Source organism: Pezoporus flaviventris, unplaced genomic scaffold (assembly GCF_033815535.1).
Source record: "Pezoporus flaviventris isolate CSIRO_AGI_PZ_B2104156 unplaced genomic scaffold, CSIRO_AGI_Pfla_v1 ptg000001l, whole genome shotgun sequence".
Classification (NCBI taxonomy): domain Eukaryota; kingdom Metazoa; phylum Chordata; class Aves; order Psittaciformes; family Psittacidae; genus Pezoporus; species Pezoporus flaviventris.
Window position 1 is genome coordinate 48,651,580 of NW_026892549.1, and position 17,445 is coordinate 48,669,024.

General features: G+C 38.2%; 2 protein-coding genes across 3 annotated transcripts in view; both read left to right on the top strand.

The window, feature by feature from the left end:
* The window catches only part of PGAP1 (post-GPI attachment to proteins inositol deacylase 1), a 164,333-nt gene extending 149,830 nt beyond the window's left edge, over nt 1-14,503 (top strand). The window contains exon 28 of the transcript XR_009744037.1: nt 14,493-14,503. The gene's annotated coding sequence lies outside the window, so the exon portion shown is untranslated. The remainder of the gene's footprint in view (nt 1-14,492) is intronic.
* Nucleotides 1-17,445, top strand: part of HECW2 (HECT, C2 and WW domain containing E3 ubiquitin protein ligase 2) — a 175,702-nt gene that overhangs the window by 59,319 nt on the left and 98,938 nt on the right. For both annotated transcript variants that reach the window (XM_061457064.1, XM_061457059.1), the window contains exon 2: nt 13,343-13,683. In XM_061457064.1, the coding sequence (XP_061313048.1) occupies nt 13,392-13,683 (292 nt within the window). In that variant the 5' untranslated portion in view covers nt 13,343-13,391. The remainder of the gene's footprint in view (nt 1-13,342; nt 13,684-17,445) is intronic.

Sequence of the window (17,445 nt, forward strand, 5' to 3'; positions counted from 1 at the left end):
CCGTATGTCTATGAAAAGCTGAAATTCCAAATTATTTTCCGAAGAGTAAGCCAAAAACATTCCAGTGAAAATCACTGTCCTGTTATTGCACCTTTTTTTTACTGTACTGTATCTATATTTTTGTTTTGATAAACTGTGATTTAAAACTGCATATTTAGCCATAAAAAGTTGGAAGTTACCTCTGCTCTAAGGTGTTTTGATTTTGTCATTGCTTTTAATAAGGAATATCTCTGGTATGGATTAAATTACTTTTTGTTGTTACACATTGAGAAATAGAGAAAATTCCAAATCAAACCAAAGTAATGTCAGATTTTGGAGCAATTCAAGATGATACTAGGATGCAGTATGCTATGATATCTTTGTTCTTGTTTCTTTTCGTCACATGGCATTAGCAAGTCCTTCCTCAATACATGTGCTTGGATTTCAGTGCACCAAGGTCGTATTAAAAAACATGGGTACACAAAATGTCTTAAGAAAAGAATTCCCTTACGTAAACAAGTGTAGGAAATTTTAGGCCTCCAGATGAGATTGTCTTAGCTTCTGTTTATATATTTGGTGGTATGTGTGCTAGGATTTCTTGGCCGTATTTATAAACACTGATTTCAATCTTCTTCCGTTTCCTGGTGCTGCAGCACCTACGCCCTGGGATGGATTTATATAGAATCGTGCGACGCTCCTGAATGTGCTCACCCTCAGCCAGAATTAGCCCAGTCTTTATTAAAACCTTTTGTTCATTTAAGTCTATAATGTGACTTGATGTTGGAAATCAATGTTGAAAGAGAAAATATGAATTTGTTGCATTTGGCTTAATGTTAGACTTCTTTCCTGAGTAGTGTGAGGAAGGAATGAGGAGAATATGTGTATTCTTAAAAATGAAATACTCAGAAAGTAAAGATTTAAATAGTTACTTCAAGTTTATTTAAGTCTAGTGATTGCATCTGCTGCTGTTTTTATCTGATGCAGGAGTCTTACTTCAGATGGCTTTTTTCTCAATATGCAAACTGGGGATGGGGACTGCGCTGCTGAGGACAAGTGCCTGTTGGTAGATGAGTGAGAGGATTATGAAAACCCACACAGTCTGCTGCAGGTTCCTTCAAACCTTATGGCAGAGGGTGGAGGCCTTCAGAATCCTTTATGCTTGAATCCCAGAGGCTTTTATTTTGTGGGTGCAATGATGAATTAGGGGCAATGACGACAATGTGAAAATGCACAGTGAGAGTCCATTTAGCAATGGCCCATTTCTCTGTAGGATGAAGATGAATGAAAATTGTACAGCCTGGAGAAATCCAGTAATACATCTCTATTTTTGGCTCTACTTATTAAAGACTCATGTATATTTAATAGTAAAAGAATTAATTTGTAATGGGTCTCATCTTTATATAGCCCAGTTAGTATTGTGGTCTTTTCATTAATTGTTCATTTAGCTGCTGAAGGATTTCTGCTTCATTTACTGCAGAAGCCAAGGAAATCAGCAATTGCAGTAACAATCTCACAAGTAAAAAAAAAGCAGCATGTGATCACTGAACTAAATAATTAATTGTAATGTGTACTCACAAGGCAAGGAAGCATGAGTGGTGATAGCTTTTGTACCTCTTGCTCCCGAGTGGTCTGTGTTCTAGCTCAGACAAGTTTCTCATACAGAGAATTTGGACCAGACACAGACAAACGTGTATTGGGATATGCTTGCAGGTGATGTGGGTGACCATGGGAATATCATTTCTGTCATAGTGGAGTTCCTTAGGGCTCTTAACTATTTTTCTGTTCACTTGAGTGTGATTACAGATCGTAAACTGTAAATCAGAGAACTGTTAAATAGAGAAACCTTTTACTATGTTTCCCTTTTCCCTTCTAGTTTTCTCTTTGAAATTTAGTGTGTGTCTCAGTGCTTTGAGGCTGCTCCCTGCAGTAGACTGTCATCCTAGGGTTGTTCTTCTCACCTCTGACAGCTTCAACAATTGCTCTGCAGCTGTTTAACATTAAGCAGACAGGGACTTTGTATGGCATAGAGTATGTCTGTGCCCTGCCAGTGTTTTTGCTACGTCATAGTAAATGCAGGCATCATCTGTTAATAACCTTTTGATATAAATGAATTCATCTGATTCACTCAGCTGTGGAAGAGCATTTGTCCAGAAGAGAGTAACTAGATACTAATCTGATTTCTTATGAAGAAGTACTCTGTTTATTGAGTTATCAGGCTAAAATGCTTGCTTAAAATTCTAAGTAGTGTTTTGAAAAAACTAGTAAAGCAGTTGTCACGTAGGAATTCTGTTGTAATGTTCAAGCATGAAATTCTGAGCTAAAATACATTTCTGGGGACAATCTGAAGTGGAATATAAAATTGGAGTTTGCATTTCTTTAAAGCAACTAGCTAAATTGGGAAATGACTGCTTGTTGTTATTTTCTGATTTGTGCAAGACAACCAACAGAGCTGGTTTGTTTTAGAGCCAGAATGTGTTGAGTATGACAAGTGATACATACTGTAAGTGTGAAGGGCAGTATCATCAACACCTTGATATACATTCTACGCAGATTTATTGAAGGTGAAGATCAGCATCTATGTATAATACTGACAAACAGTGCAAACAGAATTCAGACAAATAGCTGCTCTTTTTTTCCTTATTCTGGGCTCTTTTGTGCAAGTTATAAGAAAGCAGCTTAAAAGAGTAAGTTTAGTATAGAAAGAAGTCTTCAGGGCTTTCTATCTCTGTAACTTCTGTAAAGATTACATTAATAGCTATTTGGTTATCTGCAATTTTTGTAAATTCCTATAGTGGACATAATCAGCGCTGCATTTTAACAGTGTGGTAGTAGAGCAATGCTGTAAGTTTTGCCAAAAAAAGTGTGCATAGGTATGGGGCTTAATTTTTACCATTTAGGTCCGAGTTCTTGTGTGGCTTGAAGTGTTATGAAGACAGGGAATTGAAGAAAAGCTGAATAATTCCTATAGAATCTAGGAATATTTTTATGCAGAATATAATAGCACTGAAATATTTTTGCTAATGGTACCTCTTCCTTAAGGACATACCTTGCACAGTCAGCAAGCAAATAGCATTACCTTTGAGCTGGCCCAACTAACAAGTCTCCTACTGCTTCTGCTTCTTTCAGGGATGTCTTTTATAATGGATTGCTTAGTATATTCTCAGGCAAAACAGCTCTATTAAACTGTAGGCAAGCCAAAATGTTCTGATTTTTCACTTCAGCCAGAGAGTCTTCTCAAAACTTTATGGAAATGCACTTTCTTTGGGGACATTATAACTGGTAAAATGTTCCTAATTGAAATACCAGAAGGGTAAAATGGGCAGGAGGATGGAAATTTGAGTGTGTACTGACAGACAGTTAAGTTCACTCCAGCAAAATTGTTTTTAAAAACAATTGTTTCCTGTTTTCCTGATCTACTGATTGTATCTATAGTTTATTTATAAGACTTAGGTGCACAAGATTTTGAGTTGCTTTTGATTTTACTTTGTTCTTTGAGGAGACCAACTGAGCCTTTTTTAGGCATCTTCCACCCCCAGTTCTCGGTCAGTTTAGCCAGGCTAGAACTTGTAAAAATGGGGAACCTACTTTTAGTCTGCTTACGTATTTTGGCTATGGAATTCTTGAATTTGAATTCAATGAATGTATGTTTTACACAAAGAAATGCCACTTTTCAAGTTGATAATATCCCTTTTGTAACAAATGAATAAATATCATGGTGAATTGAAAGTTGTGCTGCTTTGAGAGGAGCAGAGCACTCCTGTGTTTCCTGGTAACACAGGAATCTCTCAGTGTGAGAGATGTATCTGTTCTGTGGTGGTTTGATACCATTTCAGTGAGTGAAATCAAATTTCCATCGTAGAAAACAGAGCTTGATAATGGGAATGATTGTATTGGATTTGGACTTGGATGAGTAGAACAATGAGGGTTCATTCATATTCATGGTATATTCCAGGGATTTCCATCAGTACAGAATGGATTTCCAGTTTAAAACTGAATAAAAATAGATTTATATAGTTGCTTATTGTGTGGTATATATAGTAGCTTTTAATAACTGCCAAATAAATACTTAAATCTAGCTCTGTTGAGTATAGCTGAAGTACAGCTGTCATTTCTGGATGTGACACTCATTGAATACTATCTGCATTGGTATGGATTGCAGAGACTTGGAATGAAACTGCAGAACTAAAGTGATAGTAAGCAGTAAATAATTGTATTACTTTTTCTGTCAAGTGTATCATTTTATAAATGGCTTTTTGAATTATGGCTTCTTTGGCCTGGCAATTTTTTGTTTTGAAAGAAATGCATATTTTCTTTTCTGTTTGGCAGGCTTTTTGGCATTGTACTCTTTCTTCTGGTTATGTGTTTATTTACTTTCCTGGACAGACAAGTGCTAAATTGTTCTTTTATGCAGAAGTTCTATATTTTGATCTTTATTGCCCCTTGTTGTGAAACAGTCTTTGGAGAAGACATTTAATTGGGGAACTCTGGAAGTCCTAAAGACAGGAGGGACTTTAAGGAGAGTTAGATGGAGTACCCATTCTTGTCATTAGTATGTTCTTGCAGGCTTTCACATATGCATATATTGCAGCTTATTCACACAATAATTAAATACACATTTTTCCATCCTGTAACAAAATCGTTTTTCACAGAGATTACATTCTGTTTTTCTGGTATAGCCATTTGAAGGGGGCTATATCTTAGATGATGACCTGATAGCAAAAGACTAAACTGAGACCAACTGCATAAGTATTTTGAGGGAAATTCTTCAGATCAACCAGTTGACAACAACTAGCAGCAGCTACATCAGTGTCATGAACACTGAAAATCAGTCCTCTGGCAGTGGGGATTCTGATGTTAGAGTTTATAAATAATAATATGGTATCATGAATTATTCAAGGCCATAGTTTCATGATATGCTGGGTTTAATGGCTACATGTCTGTACCTTCAGTCTGTGCCTCATTTGTGAACTCAACTCTTTGAGAGTGGTGCTACAGGTAAGGTTACTGAAATCTTAGTTAAAGCCACTCCAGGAAGAGGTTAAGGGGCCGTATAATACATACACAGGCCATGGCCGTGTAACACATATGGAGGATACGATAGCCTCTTGGCTATGAAATTGCACTAGAATTTCCAGTCAAGCTTGTTTCTTCATGTGAGCAGTCTAGGGATAGGAGCTATCTGGTATGTTTAACTTGTAAATTTCTGTGCAGATCTTACATTGCTGCTTCTGGTGAAAGACAGGGATGAGTTTTAAGCCATTGACAGCTTGCGTATCTGCAGGGCAATACTAAGGTACATCTGCAGGGCAGCTGGATCCCATAGCCTGGCAGCTGCGGCAGAAAGGATTGTGTGAATCCTCCATAATCTCTCCAGTGCACATTCAGACAGGTTATCCAAGACCCCTTCAGACTGCTGGTCTTCATAACAGGCTTGAGCAGTAACTTTTGCCTGATGGAAGGATGTAGGCCTTGCACAAGCAGCTAAGGTAATGAGTGTTTCAGCTACAAAAGTGTGCAGGGCTGGCTTTACAGTGGAACTGCACAAAACTGCATTGAAAGGGTCTAAAATATTCACATTCGGAATTAACTGAGCTATTCTCTGACCAAATAATGTGTTGCATAGACTGATTTTTAAAAATACATATTTATGCTGAATGATACGCTTTCTCCCTTAGGGAAGATTTTCAGCTGGTATATGGTGGTTTTGTAATCTGAGCTGATGTTTAACAGCTGAGCTGTGTCACCATATTTGAATCCAAAGGAGACTAGAATATGCGTGTGCACGTTCTCTCTCATTCCTTCCCCCCCCCCCCCCCCCCCCCGTATGGCAGCATCTCTGTGAAATTCCACCACAGTGATTTTTAGCTTCACCTTAAACCATCTGAATACAGTTTCCAGAAGTACATTCTGGTGATAGTTGTGTTTTCCTGGCAGTGAGTTCAGAGGATGAGTTAGCAGATCAAAGGCAGGGTATTCTCAGCACAGCTTACTTTTTTGTTGTTTTGCTAGTGGTTTAGGTATGACTCAGAAGGACAGGAAAGGAAAAGGGCATCTAGACAAAATTCTGACCTCTTTTGCTTAGTCTCAGGTTGCTTCATCTTCCTCCACAGGTCAAGAGAGGGAGTGATTTTGGTTCTCTGAATTGCTTTCTGGAGGAGCCTCTGACTCTTCACTGGGGAGGCCAACTGCCTAGCACAGTGCCTGCCTGGCGTAGGGCATGTAATGTAATCTGGCATTCACATGGAGATGGGTTGAATGGAGAAGTCAAAACACTTCTCTTAGAAGATTTACAAAATGCTGCATTTTTCAAGATGCTTTCATCAACTTCTGTGGCAATTTCCTTGATTATAAAGGAAACCTGATTAAACTATCCTGCACATATAGATTACTTTTTGAAAACTAGCAAGTTTATTAAATTCTTTCATCATCATTGCTTTGGGCTAAGCTGCTTCTAAGAGTATCCAGAAATTGTCCTATAATGAAAGTCTAGGGGGCTTTGAGGAGAAAGTAAGAAAATCAGCAGAAAAATGAAAGTGTTCCTGAATTTAACTTGTCTCTTTGCACTTCTGGATAGAAAAACTTATATTTCAAGACAGTTACATCCAATTAGCTTAAAGCTGAATTAAAGTAAAGATGAATTTTACTTCATTTTGGAAAAAATAAATTAAAGAACATTTAAGTACTTAAACTGTATCTAAGTCCTGTGTCAGTTATGATGGTAGTTTCCTATCATTTTTAGTACCTTTTCAAGAGCACCCCAAGTGAAAGGAATACCCAAACCTGGTTATTCAAGGAAAAGCAGTGAATACAAATTTACTGTCAAATGTGCAGATTGGAGGAACTGGGCATAAAAGAGAGACATGTTTCCCTTTTAATCTCTCTATCTTTAGTATCCTTGTAATTAAAAAGAAAATGGTGTCAGAGGTGTAATGATGTAATTTTTCAATTTTATGAAATTTCTCTCTTGTGCTTTTAATTCAATTGCAAATTCTCTAGGTTTAGAATGATCACTTTTTTCCTCCAGCATATCCATCACTGGGCTTGTTTGTGTGATATACTTGCAGAATCTGTTACTTAAAACATGCAGACCTTGTGAGCACTCAGGCAGTTTATGTAGCAATATTGAACAGTTATGGCTATATTTTGGATGAAGGATCTCATCAGTTCTTGCCTGATGTTGATGCTCTGAACTGTACAGCTAAGTAGTATAATGGTGGTTATAATTTTGAAGTACTGAACTTTATGGTCTAGTGGAAAAATACTTAATTTCCACTACATGATACAAGGTGATACTGAATCATCCTAAAGATGTACGATACAGCCGTGGTCATGTAAGTAGAGAGGCCTTATCACCCTCCACTTGGTAAACAGTGGAGAAAAATAGAGAACCCAAATAGGTGATTTTTCTTGGCTCTTGAATACTGTGACAGCTTTTACATTCGTTTTTACCTGAATGGCTGAATAGGAAGCCTCCAAACATTCTAGCTTAACTGGAATCTGATAAAATGTTAGTTAACAGAGAAGAATCTTAATAATCATACATTAAAGTACTTTTTGAGAGAAATTCCATTTTGTGTGTCACAGAAAACCTGATGAGTAGAAATTCTTGGAAATTTCCCAGGAGGAATAACAAGAAAAGGGCATCTGGGCAGAAAGGAGAAGCTTTTATTTCTGTCTGTGTAGAAAAGGATGCTTCATGTCAGCTTTATTTGTTTTGCTTTTAAACAGACCAAATCTGTGTCTCCAAATAGTCATAGAATTACTAGAATATAGGCCTGGAAGGAAATTTAAAGAGCTGTGGAGCTCATCTCTTTGTCTCGGGCAAAATCAGTTACTGATGAACTTGCTGAGTAAGTAGCAGTTGAGGTGCCCCTCTGTCCTGCTGGGAGAGGTAAATACACAGCAGCTCTAAAAGGAGCTTGGCAGCTCTTTAGTGCTGAAAGGAGGATAAATACAGGCTGGTTAAGCTTATGAGTTCACCATATGGTTAACCATCACCCAGCTTCTTAGCCAGGTGTGGCAGCTGACAGTGAGTTCTGATTGATCTGCTTTTGTCAGAGTTTCTTACAGGTTTGAAGACAGCAAATAGATAGCTGCAAATGGATTGTAGTCATACCTTATCCTAGAAAATAGGCTAGGTTTCGGTTCTTCAGGGAGAAAAATGCTCATATTCCAAATTTATTAAAGAAGCATTTTGTTTTCTCAGCCATGTACAGCTCAGAGCTGATCAGTTTGAGCCCTTTATTGTAGCATTTATAGATCTTTGTACTGAACAAAGCAATTTGTATAGTTGGGAAACCAGAATGTTTTCTGTTCTTCTTATTCTTAATTCTGCCTGTATAATTATATGGATTGCTTATATCTGCATAGGAATAGCATTTGAGGGAGATACCAAGCATCATCTGAATGTGTCTAAAGGAGAGCAGCAAAGGTTGTGAACAGTCTGGAGAACAGATCCTATGAGGAGTGGCTGAGGGAACTGGGGCTGCTTAGCTTGAAGAAAAGGAGGCTCAGGGGAGACCTTATTGCTCCCTGCAACTACCTGAAAGGAGGATGGGTCGAGGTGGGTGACGTTCTATTCTCCCAAACAAGAAGCAATGGGACAAGAGAAAATGGCCTCAAGTTACCCCAGGGGAACAGGTTCAGGTTGCCTAATAGGAAAAATTTCTTCAGTAGAAGGGTTGTCAGGCACATCAACAGGCTGACCAGGGAAGTGGTGGACCCACCACTCCTGGAGGTATTTAAAAGGCATGTGCTTAGAGACATGGTTTAGTGGTAGACTGGGCAGTCTTAGGTTTATGGTTGGACTGGATCTTAAAGGTCTTTTCCAACTTAAATGGTTCTGCGAGTGCAGAGAAAACATGGGGGCCAGTTGGTCTGGACCATCTGCCCATCTGATGTACAGTGACAGAGATGCTGAGGTGCAGAGCACTCTCCCTGCCCAGCCATGGCTGGCGGGTGCTGCACTGCCCACCTCACCTTGCTCCTCTTGTGGTGACTTGATGTTGCACTGCAGTGACATGAATCCAGCCACCCAGTGATATGTGTTAATTGTTGCTTCCCTGCACCTCTCAGGGTGCAGGTCTGGTCCAGTAGGTGACCACTCATGCTGTCGGGGCCAGACCTGTATTGTCGGTTTAAAGTAAGTCCTGTGGGAAGAGGTTGTCAGCAAGACCTGTAAGCCACATAAAAGATCACTAACATAAACAAGAAATGAATCACTGTTATGAGCAAGATAAACATGGCAGTGTGTGAACTCTGGTTTGTTTTGCCATGGTGGGGTGGGATTTTTTTGGTTATTCCTGTGCTGAAACTCCTGGACATTCATTCATGTATTCTTTTTTTAAACTACTGAATGTTTGAGTGCACATCGGAAATGGTTTAATGTTCCTTTTCAGTCTCATTCAGTGAAGAAGACTGGGCAAGGAGACTTTTCTTATCTGTGTTTTGTATATTAAATGGAACTTCTTCTGAGCTGTGGTCACTCTATGATTAGTTGTTGAGGAGTATAGTTAGACAGAAATAATCCTGAACCTGAGCCATTTAGGGATTAAGAGGAAATCAGTCCTATTTCTCTCTAAGCTTCTTGTCAGGTATTGAAGGAAACTCTGTGATACAGATAAGCAGCTTTTGTACAGGTTTCACTTTTCAACTAAATACTTTGCTAAAATTAGTATCTGCTGGTTTCTCAAATGCCTGTATTTTCCCTATGCTATTGATTCAGTTTCCATGTTTCAGCTTGCCTTCACAAAATAATATGCCTTGCCAGCTTGGTCTGATACACAGTGAAGTCGCAGCTCTCATCACATTCAGCCTGATTAGCCAAGCCTTCATGGCAGGGCAGGTGCACACAGCTAATTGTGGGTATTGTCTTTACAGTATAGTCTGGATCCAAATGCTGCCTCAGTGGTGCTTAGCAGGAATTGAAGGTGGGAGGATAATTCTGATTTTCAGGTCTGGTAGGATGTATGCATTAGTGTATTGTTAGTTATGTGATTAATGCTGGACATGAGGAATTGTTAGCCAAATGTCAGATAAAACAGTTCCTTTTGTAGGCAAGAAGGCACTGTGCAAAGTTGTCATCTCTTGCCTATAATGAAGGCAGAGGCTCTTTTTTCCCTTCCAGCACTCCTTATGGTTTGGGGTTTATGGTAATCGTGTTTTCCCTTTCTACAATTTGAATCTCATATTTCTCTCTTTACAAATCTTCTTAATTAAACTCCCAGCTTACTGTGGGATGCTATGTAGCAGAGTACTGTCTGACACTAGGGCCCCTTTATAACCTTTTACACTGAATTTAGAAAACATTCTAAAAGCTTACAAGTCCTGGATTTTTGGAGGCATTTTTTTTCTATGATAGGAGCTCATTTACATGCTAGTTTGGCTTGTTCATTGCAAATCGTTTCAATTGCTTTAAGTTACGTGATTTATTGGGATCATTGTTTAAGTAATGACTTTAAAACACTTGGATTTATGATTTGTAACTTTTTTCTCAGTCTGTTCTCATCTCTCAAACTGTCAGGTGGTCTGAGCTAGTACAAGTTAGTTCTCATGTGTCCTTAAACATGGATAAGTTTGTCCATCTGCCACATATATACTTTCAGTATGTTCCAACAAATATCAGTGCTGCCCTGGGTACAGTGTACTGCTCTGCAGCTGAAGGAAGCTTTTTATCCCACCTATTAAAACTTTGTCTTTAACTTGTAACCCTGCTGCATGATACTTATTTTGCAGTGATTTTACTGCCATAAAACCACTGGATATAGTAGCTCCAAATGACATAAACCTCTAGTTGTGGGATAGAAGAAAATCAACTTAATGGCAAGATGTCAGTCTGTGGATTAATCTCACCAGATCTCCTTGTGCAGAGGGCAGTGGTACCGAGTCCATTGCCCTTTGAGACTTCTGTTCTCAAAGTCATCCAGGATTTTCAGATCTAGTAAATAATACACTGCATAGAGAAACAAGGTACTAAATTCTCTGACTCTCATTTGAGGCCCGTTATACCAAAGTTTTGTTTTAGTTACTGGCACTGGTATCAGAGGCAGAGTGCACGGGAACATGACAGAGAAAGGAGATAGTGAACCCCGCTGACGTCCAGCACCAAAAATAACATGTTTTGTGTATGCAGCCAAAACATTGCTCGTGTCAGGAAAGACTGTGTCATGTACTTTGTGAGGTAAATATGGTAATCTCCGTGTCACTTCTGCATATGTAGAATTACTGAACTGAATTTTTCTGTCTTTTTCGGCAATATTTGATTCTGAGCCATGTACAGTGTGTGAGGGGTTGCATACAACTGGATGAGTTGAACTTGTATTTTTCCCCTTTGTTAGTTTTTAATACCTCAAAACACATCCTATTTTAAAAGCTGAAAAACGGCAGAAGAATTTGTGATGCACTGGGAGAATGCATATACTGTTATTAAAAACTAAAGATGAGTAATAGGAAATAGAAGTCAAGGAAAGAGGTAGGTTTTGAAGGTTCATGATGTGGGGAAAGAGGAATGAATAGGAAAAAAAAGCCCTCAAAATAGGAAAATTTCACACCCCCCTTTTCTTTTTCTTGTTAAAATCCCATGATTTCTGATCCACAATCGTTGGGATCTCCAAGTGCTCTACTTGTTTTTTCTTCTCAGTAATTAAATGGTTTTTGACCTCTAGAGGCAGAGGTTTCTGTTTAATAAACCAGTTGTCAAATATTTGATTGATGGTGGTAGTGTTCTGTAGATCTAATTACAATTATAATACTATGGAAGTGGCCAACCAATCCATTCTCTTCTCACAGGCTCTACCTAATTCTGCATTATAGGCTTCCTTGCTTGAAACAAGGAACATAATAGCAGGTGACACTCAGCACTGTCTGACAGTGCTGAGGTTATTTTAAGAGGACAGATAGATTCGCATATGATAGCTGAAGGCTATGAGACCAAGGAGAAAGCTCAAGAATAATACACAGGTATCTCTTTGCTTTTTTTAGTACACACATTTTTCTTATATGTGGTTATTTGTATGTATAAAAATAAGGAAATCTTTCCTGTAGTATATATACTTCAGAGAAGATACGATAATGGAATAATGTTGTCACTGCTTAAGTTGGGATCTAGGCAGAAACATTGAAGTACTACTTTCAAATTGTGTGAGGAGTGTAAAGAGCTCAGGACACAGTTTCTTCATGGTGAACTCTGAAGTTGTTGCTGGACAGGAGGTCTGCTTTGGTTTGATTTGGATTTGGAGGAAATACATGATTCCTATTCCAGGGAAATAAAGTACAGAATATCATTTTCACAGTTTTGACTGAAAAACACATTACCAGAAGATTCATTTTCTCCTGAAGACAAATGGTTTTGCTTGATGAGGACCATTTTATTTCTTCTGTAAAAGAAAGAAACAGTTGATATAAACTGTAGCTTTTGAAAAAGGCAAACTGTTTTGGTCAAAATCACGTAGTTTAGAGAAGGAAATTTTCATGCTCCTTTTGTTGCAAGAGGTTCCCTTTCACCATTCTGTGCTCCTAGGAGCTGTTCCTCTTTTAATGTTTCACTATTTTTGTATTTCATTTCTGATGATTTATCTCAAGTTGTAATGTGAGAGCTTATTTTCAAATGGCAATACTTTTAGCTATGGATAAAGAGATGCGAGTTCTGCTTCTGAAGGTATGGTGTGATGTTATTATCATGGCCATTTGGTGAAGACCACCTGCTAGTCTGCAGGGCTAGAGAAAAGCTGTTGAATTTATGAGGCCTTTGTTTTATGATTTATGGAAAAGAACAACAACATCTGATGGCATAGAGAAGCTGATATATATCCATAGTCTAAAGTACCCCAGTCAGTGGTCTCATGTGGTTTTGTATGGTATAGAGGATTTCAGAAGCTATGTTTTGTATCTTAAAAAGTAAAATCCTTACAAGGTGATTTTATAGCAGTGATACCATATTTCTACTGAAATATGTCCAGCCTTGTTAGTATCAACACTTCACTGATTCTAAACATACAGTGCATAGAGCATTTTGTTGGAAACTAACATATCTAGGTGAAATTACATTATATACTGCTGTGATATCTTTGGTGGATGCTGAATTCATTATCTCTTCAGTCCTCAAGCTACTATGAGACTTAAATTAGTGTTATTACTGTGGCTCTTCTTGCTTGATAGATGGTCTTGGATGTTTTCCTTTCTGTTGCTTTTTGGCTTATAAATGTTATTTCATGGTGTGTAGTTAACTGAAGTGATGGAGTAATGAAGTAAAAGATTATACTCAGTCCATTTTAGGAACATTTATGCACTAGCACATCTCCGTTTAATATTTGGCTGAGTAACTTGTCTGACTTTAACACTTCCTTATTTTATTTCTTCACTATAGGTCTCTGAACAACAACTTTTTCACGTAAACTGACAGAACTAGAGAAGAGATGGCCAGTTCAGCCCGAGAACATCTGCTTTTTGTGCGCCGCCGCAACCCGCAGCTACGGTATACTCTGAGCCCAGAGAACCTGCAGAGTTTGGCATCTCAGGGCCCCATGGCTGAGAACATGAACTTGCAGCGTGCCAACAGTGACACAGACTTAGTGACCTCGGATAGCAGGTCTAGTTTGACAGCCAGTATGTACGAATACACCTTGGGGCAATCTCAGAACCTCATCATTTTCTGGGATATTAAGGAAGAAGTAGACCCGACTGACTGGATAGGGCTTTATCACATAGGTAAGTCAGAAATATTTCTGTAGTTGTAATATTGTAACATTTCTCTGTGTTTCTTGATGTTTTGCCACTTCGTATTTCCTTTTCTGATTCATGTTCTGGCACACTGCATGATTAGTCTGAAGATAAAATTGAGGTAAGACCACTGAGAATTATTTGAAATTTCTCTTTGTTTTTCTTAGTGCAGTGAACTATGTAAAAACATGATTCTAATCAATGTAGATCTGTTTCTACAGTGACCTGCTGGAATATGTGTGCATACAGAGTGTGCCTCTGCTGGTGGCTGGCTCACATACTGGAAAGTTTGCAATACTGTGTGCTTCATATGACCTGACATGCTTATTGTCCAATGTTCGTGCAGGTTTTCTGAAAAGTAGATTCTCAACAGTTGTGAAAAGTTTTGTGTGTCTTTGATTTTGTAGAACTAAAATGGTATAAATTCTGAATAAGTGAGAGTTTCTGTTTATGAAGAATTCTTGTAGAAGGAAATCCTCTGAAGAGACTCTTTTGTGTGCTTTTTTGTGCTGTCTGGGATATTTCATAGGACAGAGCTGGAAAGAGCTTTTAGCCTGGTGTGGAAGGGCCTGTGGGCAGTGTGTGCTTTAGCAAATAATGTGGCTCAGAAGTGGATCAGTAGGGCAAAATGGCTGGACCATCAGCAGCATATTTGAGTTGGGATTTTCCATTGTGTTACATTTAATCACGTCCTTAGATCCAAATGTTCCTACTGTGTGTGTTGTTTGGAGCCGTCCAAAGGACAGTCTTTATGTGTCCACACTAGGAACTGAAGTGCAGCTAGAGGGTAGCTTTAGTGATACATGGGGGTTAGTTGCCTTCTCAAGGAATCCAGTTCATGTGCACTAAATTACTCTCTGAATTTAACTGGTGCTCAGTAAGTGGGACTGATAGGTTGATTTGTTTCAAAATTGCACTGCTTCTCTGAACCTAATTACTCATGAAGAAAGGAACTGTCAACCTGTCAAAAGCAGGTATAGCAGAAACTGGTGGAGACAGGTCTGACTGCTGGAATTTTGTCCCTGCAGGGTCTAAACTTGGTGCAATGAAATCTGGTCTCAGTTGAATTTTGGAGAGATATTTGCTGTGCCAGCTTTTTCCAAGATGTTCCATCTCTGCATCACTTAATGTTACATGCTGTGTAGATGCAGTTTCCAATTCTCATTCTTTTTTTGTCTGATATTTTTTTCCAATGTTCCTGTAGCTCCACAAACTGGACAGTGTTGTCTTGTGCTGTTCCAGTGCTTACATGGTTATATATATTAGAGCTGCTGCATGAGCGGCAGTCTCTCCTGGAGTGAACTGTGGATATGTGCTAACATTTAAGCTGCCTAAATGGAGTGTCTCCATAATAAACAGAAATTAATCCTCCCAACAGCATTAGCAACTGAAGTGTGATCTGTGCTGTAAAATGCACAGACTGCTAAATTGAGCTTAAACACTCATTTTAAATACACTGAGAGCTTCATCTGAATAAAGTTTTGACACCCCTTCCCATTGTTTCTTTTTTTCGTGGTTCACAGCACTTCATGTTTGGTATTCAAGATGCTCAAATACAGCATCTTTCTGTAAAATTCTCATTGATTCTTATTGTAGGCTATAAGTGATTTTTATCCTACTTTCATGATTAATAATATTCCTACTTTCAGTGTGTTGAGCCACTGAAGTACAAAATCATGTTAAGTTACCACAGGATAAGAATCGGCCAAATAAGAAACAGCCAAATTTATGCCTTTTGGGGCTTAAAGCCCCCATCATGCTACTGTGTAATACCAGAGTGTTTGAGTGTGTTGAGTTTCCTATTTTCGTGTTAAATGATGGAAGGAGCTCATCCACGTTAGCTTTTGTCTCCACTGCCACTTGAAATCCATGAGTACTGGTGAGAATTTTGTTACTGATTTAAAATAGATTTGAGCAGAGTCTTTCCCTACAGATTTGTGTTTTCATCATTCTGAATGATGGAGTTGCATGGTTTTATACAGCGGAGAGGTAAGGATATACTCAGCCTGGTAGGCCTGCCTGTCTATCTTTGATTTAGGTTTATTGAGAAACTCTTTCTAGTACTCAGCGTCTTTTAAAAATAAAAAAATAAAATTAAAAAAGTCGTATGAGTACAACCTGAAAACTTCTAATTTTCCTAAATTTTATAGACATAATTAAGTTAAACCTTACAGGATTGCAGGATTTTAAGTTCTTTGTAATAATTGCCATGAAGTATGCCCAGTTCCCACTTACTCCTTTGGAAGTTGAGGACACTCACTTCTTGTTTTCTCAGGAGAAGGATGTTTGTGGATGAATATATTTAAAAACAAAAGCACCATTCTCAAACACATTATTAATATTCAACGTAGTTGCTTGAGGTTATCCTTTCTGTTCAGCTTTTAGAATGGAAATCATTTCACTTACAAATTTGCTTTGGCATTGCCTCCTGAAGGCAGCGTCAATTGTACTCAATAATGTAAGACAGTACTAGGGCTGTGCCAGCCTACTGCTGGACCTTCAGCGTCCCTCCATGTCTTCTAGTAAAGCATCAGTTTTCAAGGAGCTAGGAACAGAAAAAGGCAAATATTTTGCACTTATTTAATAAAACCCCACAGCATAACTAAAAATACATTAATGTGGCTTTTTAATGTTGGTTGTACAATTAACTGTCATCAATTGGATCAGTGTTTTGAGGGGGAGAAAAATGGTTGTTAATTTTGTAAATGGAGAGAAGGTGAAATTCTAGAAATGAGCATCATTCTGAGCTCAGGTATTAGTACAGAGAGATCTGGCAAAAGACAGAAGTGATCCAGGTGCATTTTCACTTCAAATTAATTTTGTAGAATAAATCCAATATAAAAGGAATCGAAGATGACACACTGGAAGCTGTTTTGCTTCTTCATTCATTAATTTGTTTAATTAATGTGCTCTTATTAGCTTGTATTGTTACAAAGCAGTTCTGTGCTTTTGAGTGTGGTTTTCCTGCATGGCTAGATCTGCAGTGGTTCCCCAGGAATCCCACCAAACTTACTAGATCCTGTTCTTGTTAAAAGCCTGACACACCACTGTACACATTCACCCAGACATGGGGTAGTGCAGTTGGTCACAAGACTGACAGTAATCAGAGTCACTGCCATTATTGCTGGGTGGTTAGCAGATGATTGGCTTACGCTAGGGAGCAGTAGATGGAGCTTCTTCTAGTGCAGTTCAACTTCAGTGGAGAGGTTGGCCTACTAAATGGTTATGAAAATAGTTGTTACATTTTCAAAAGCGGAAAGCCATAGGGGAGAAAGACAGAATCATCTTATTCAGAAGAACTGATTCTGTTTTTTTTTGTTGTTGGATTTCAAGTGCATGTGATTTTTTTTTTTCCCCAGAATTGTGTTTTTTGTTATTTAAAAAGGGAGGGAAGTGATAAATGAACAAATACTTTGTAGAAAAGACTGCATATTTTATTAGACATTAACTCACTATAATGTCATCAGGATAATCATCCACAGTAACTTTTGGTTTTTCATTTTTAAATGCAAGAAGTGAAACCTAACTGTGAAAAATGCTCTACATAGCTAAATTCATCCTCAGTTTTTCACAAATTTTGTATTTTAAAGAATGTTTTTAGTTACATGTGTAGGTTTGATAATTTTAGTACCATACTCATGTCTTCCTCTGTTCATTGCTTTGTGGAGCTAAAATGTGATCTATTTTCTTGTTGAGAGACTGCTTTGTACAGGGGGATGTATTCTTTTCCAGTGTATTCCTAAGGATTAC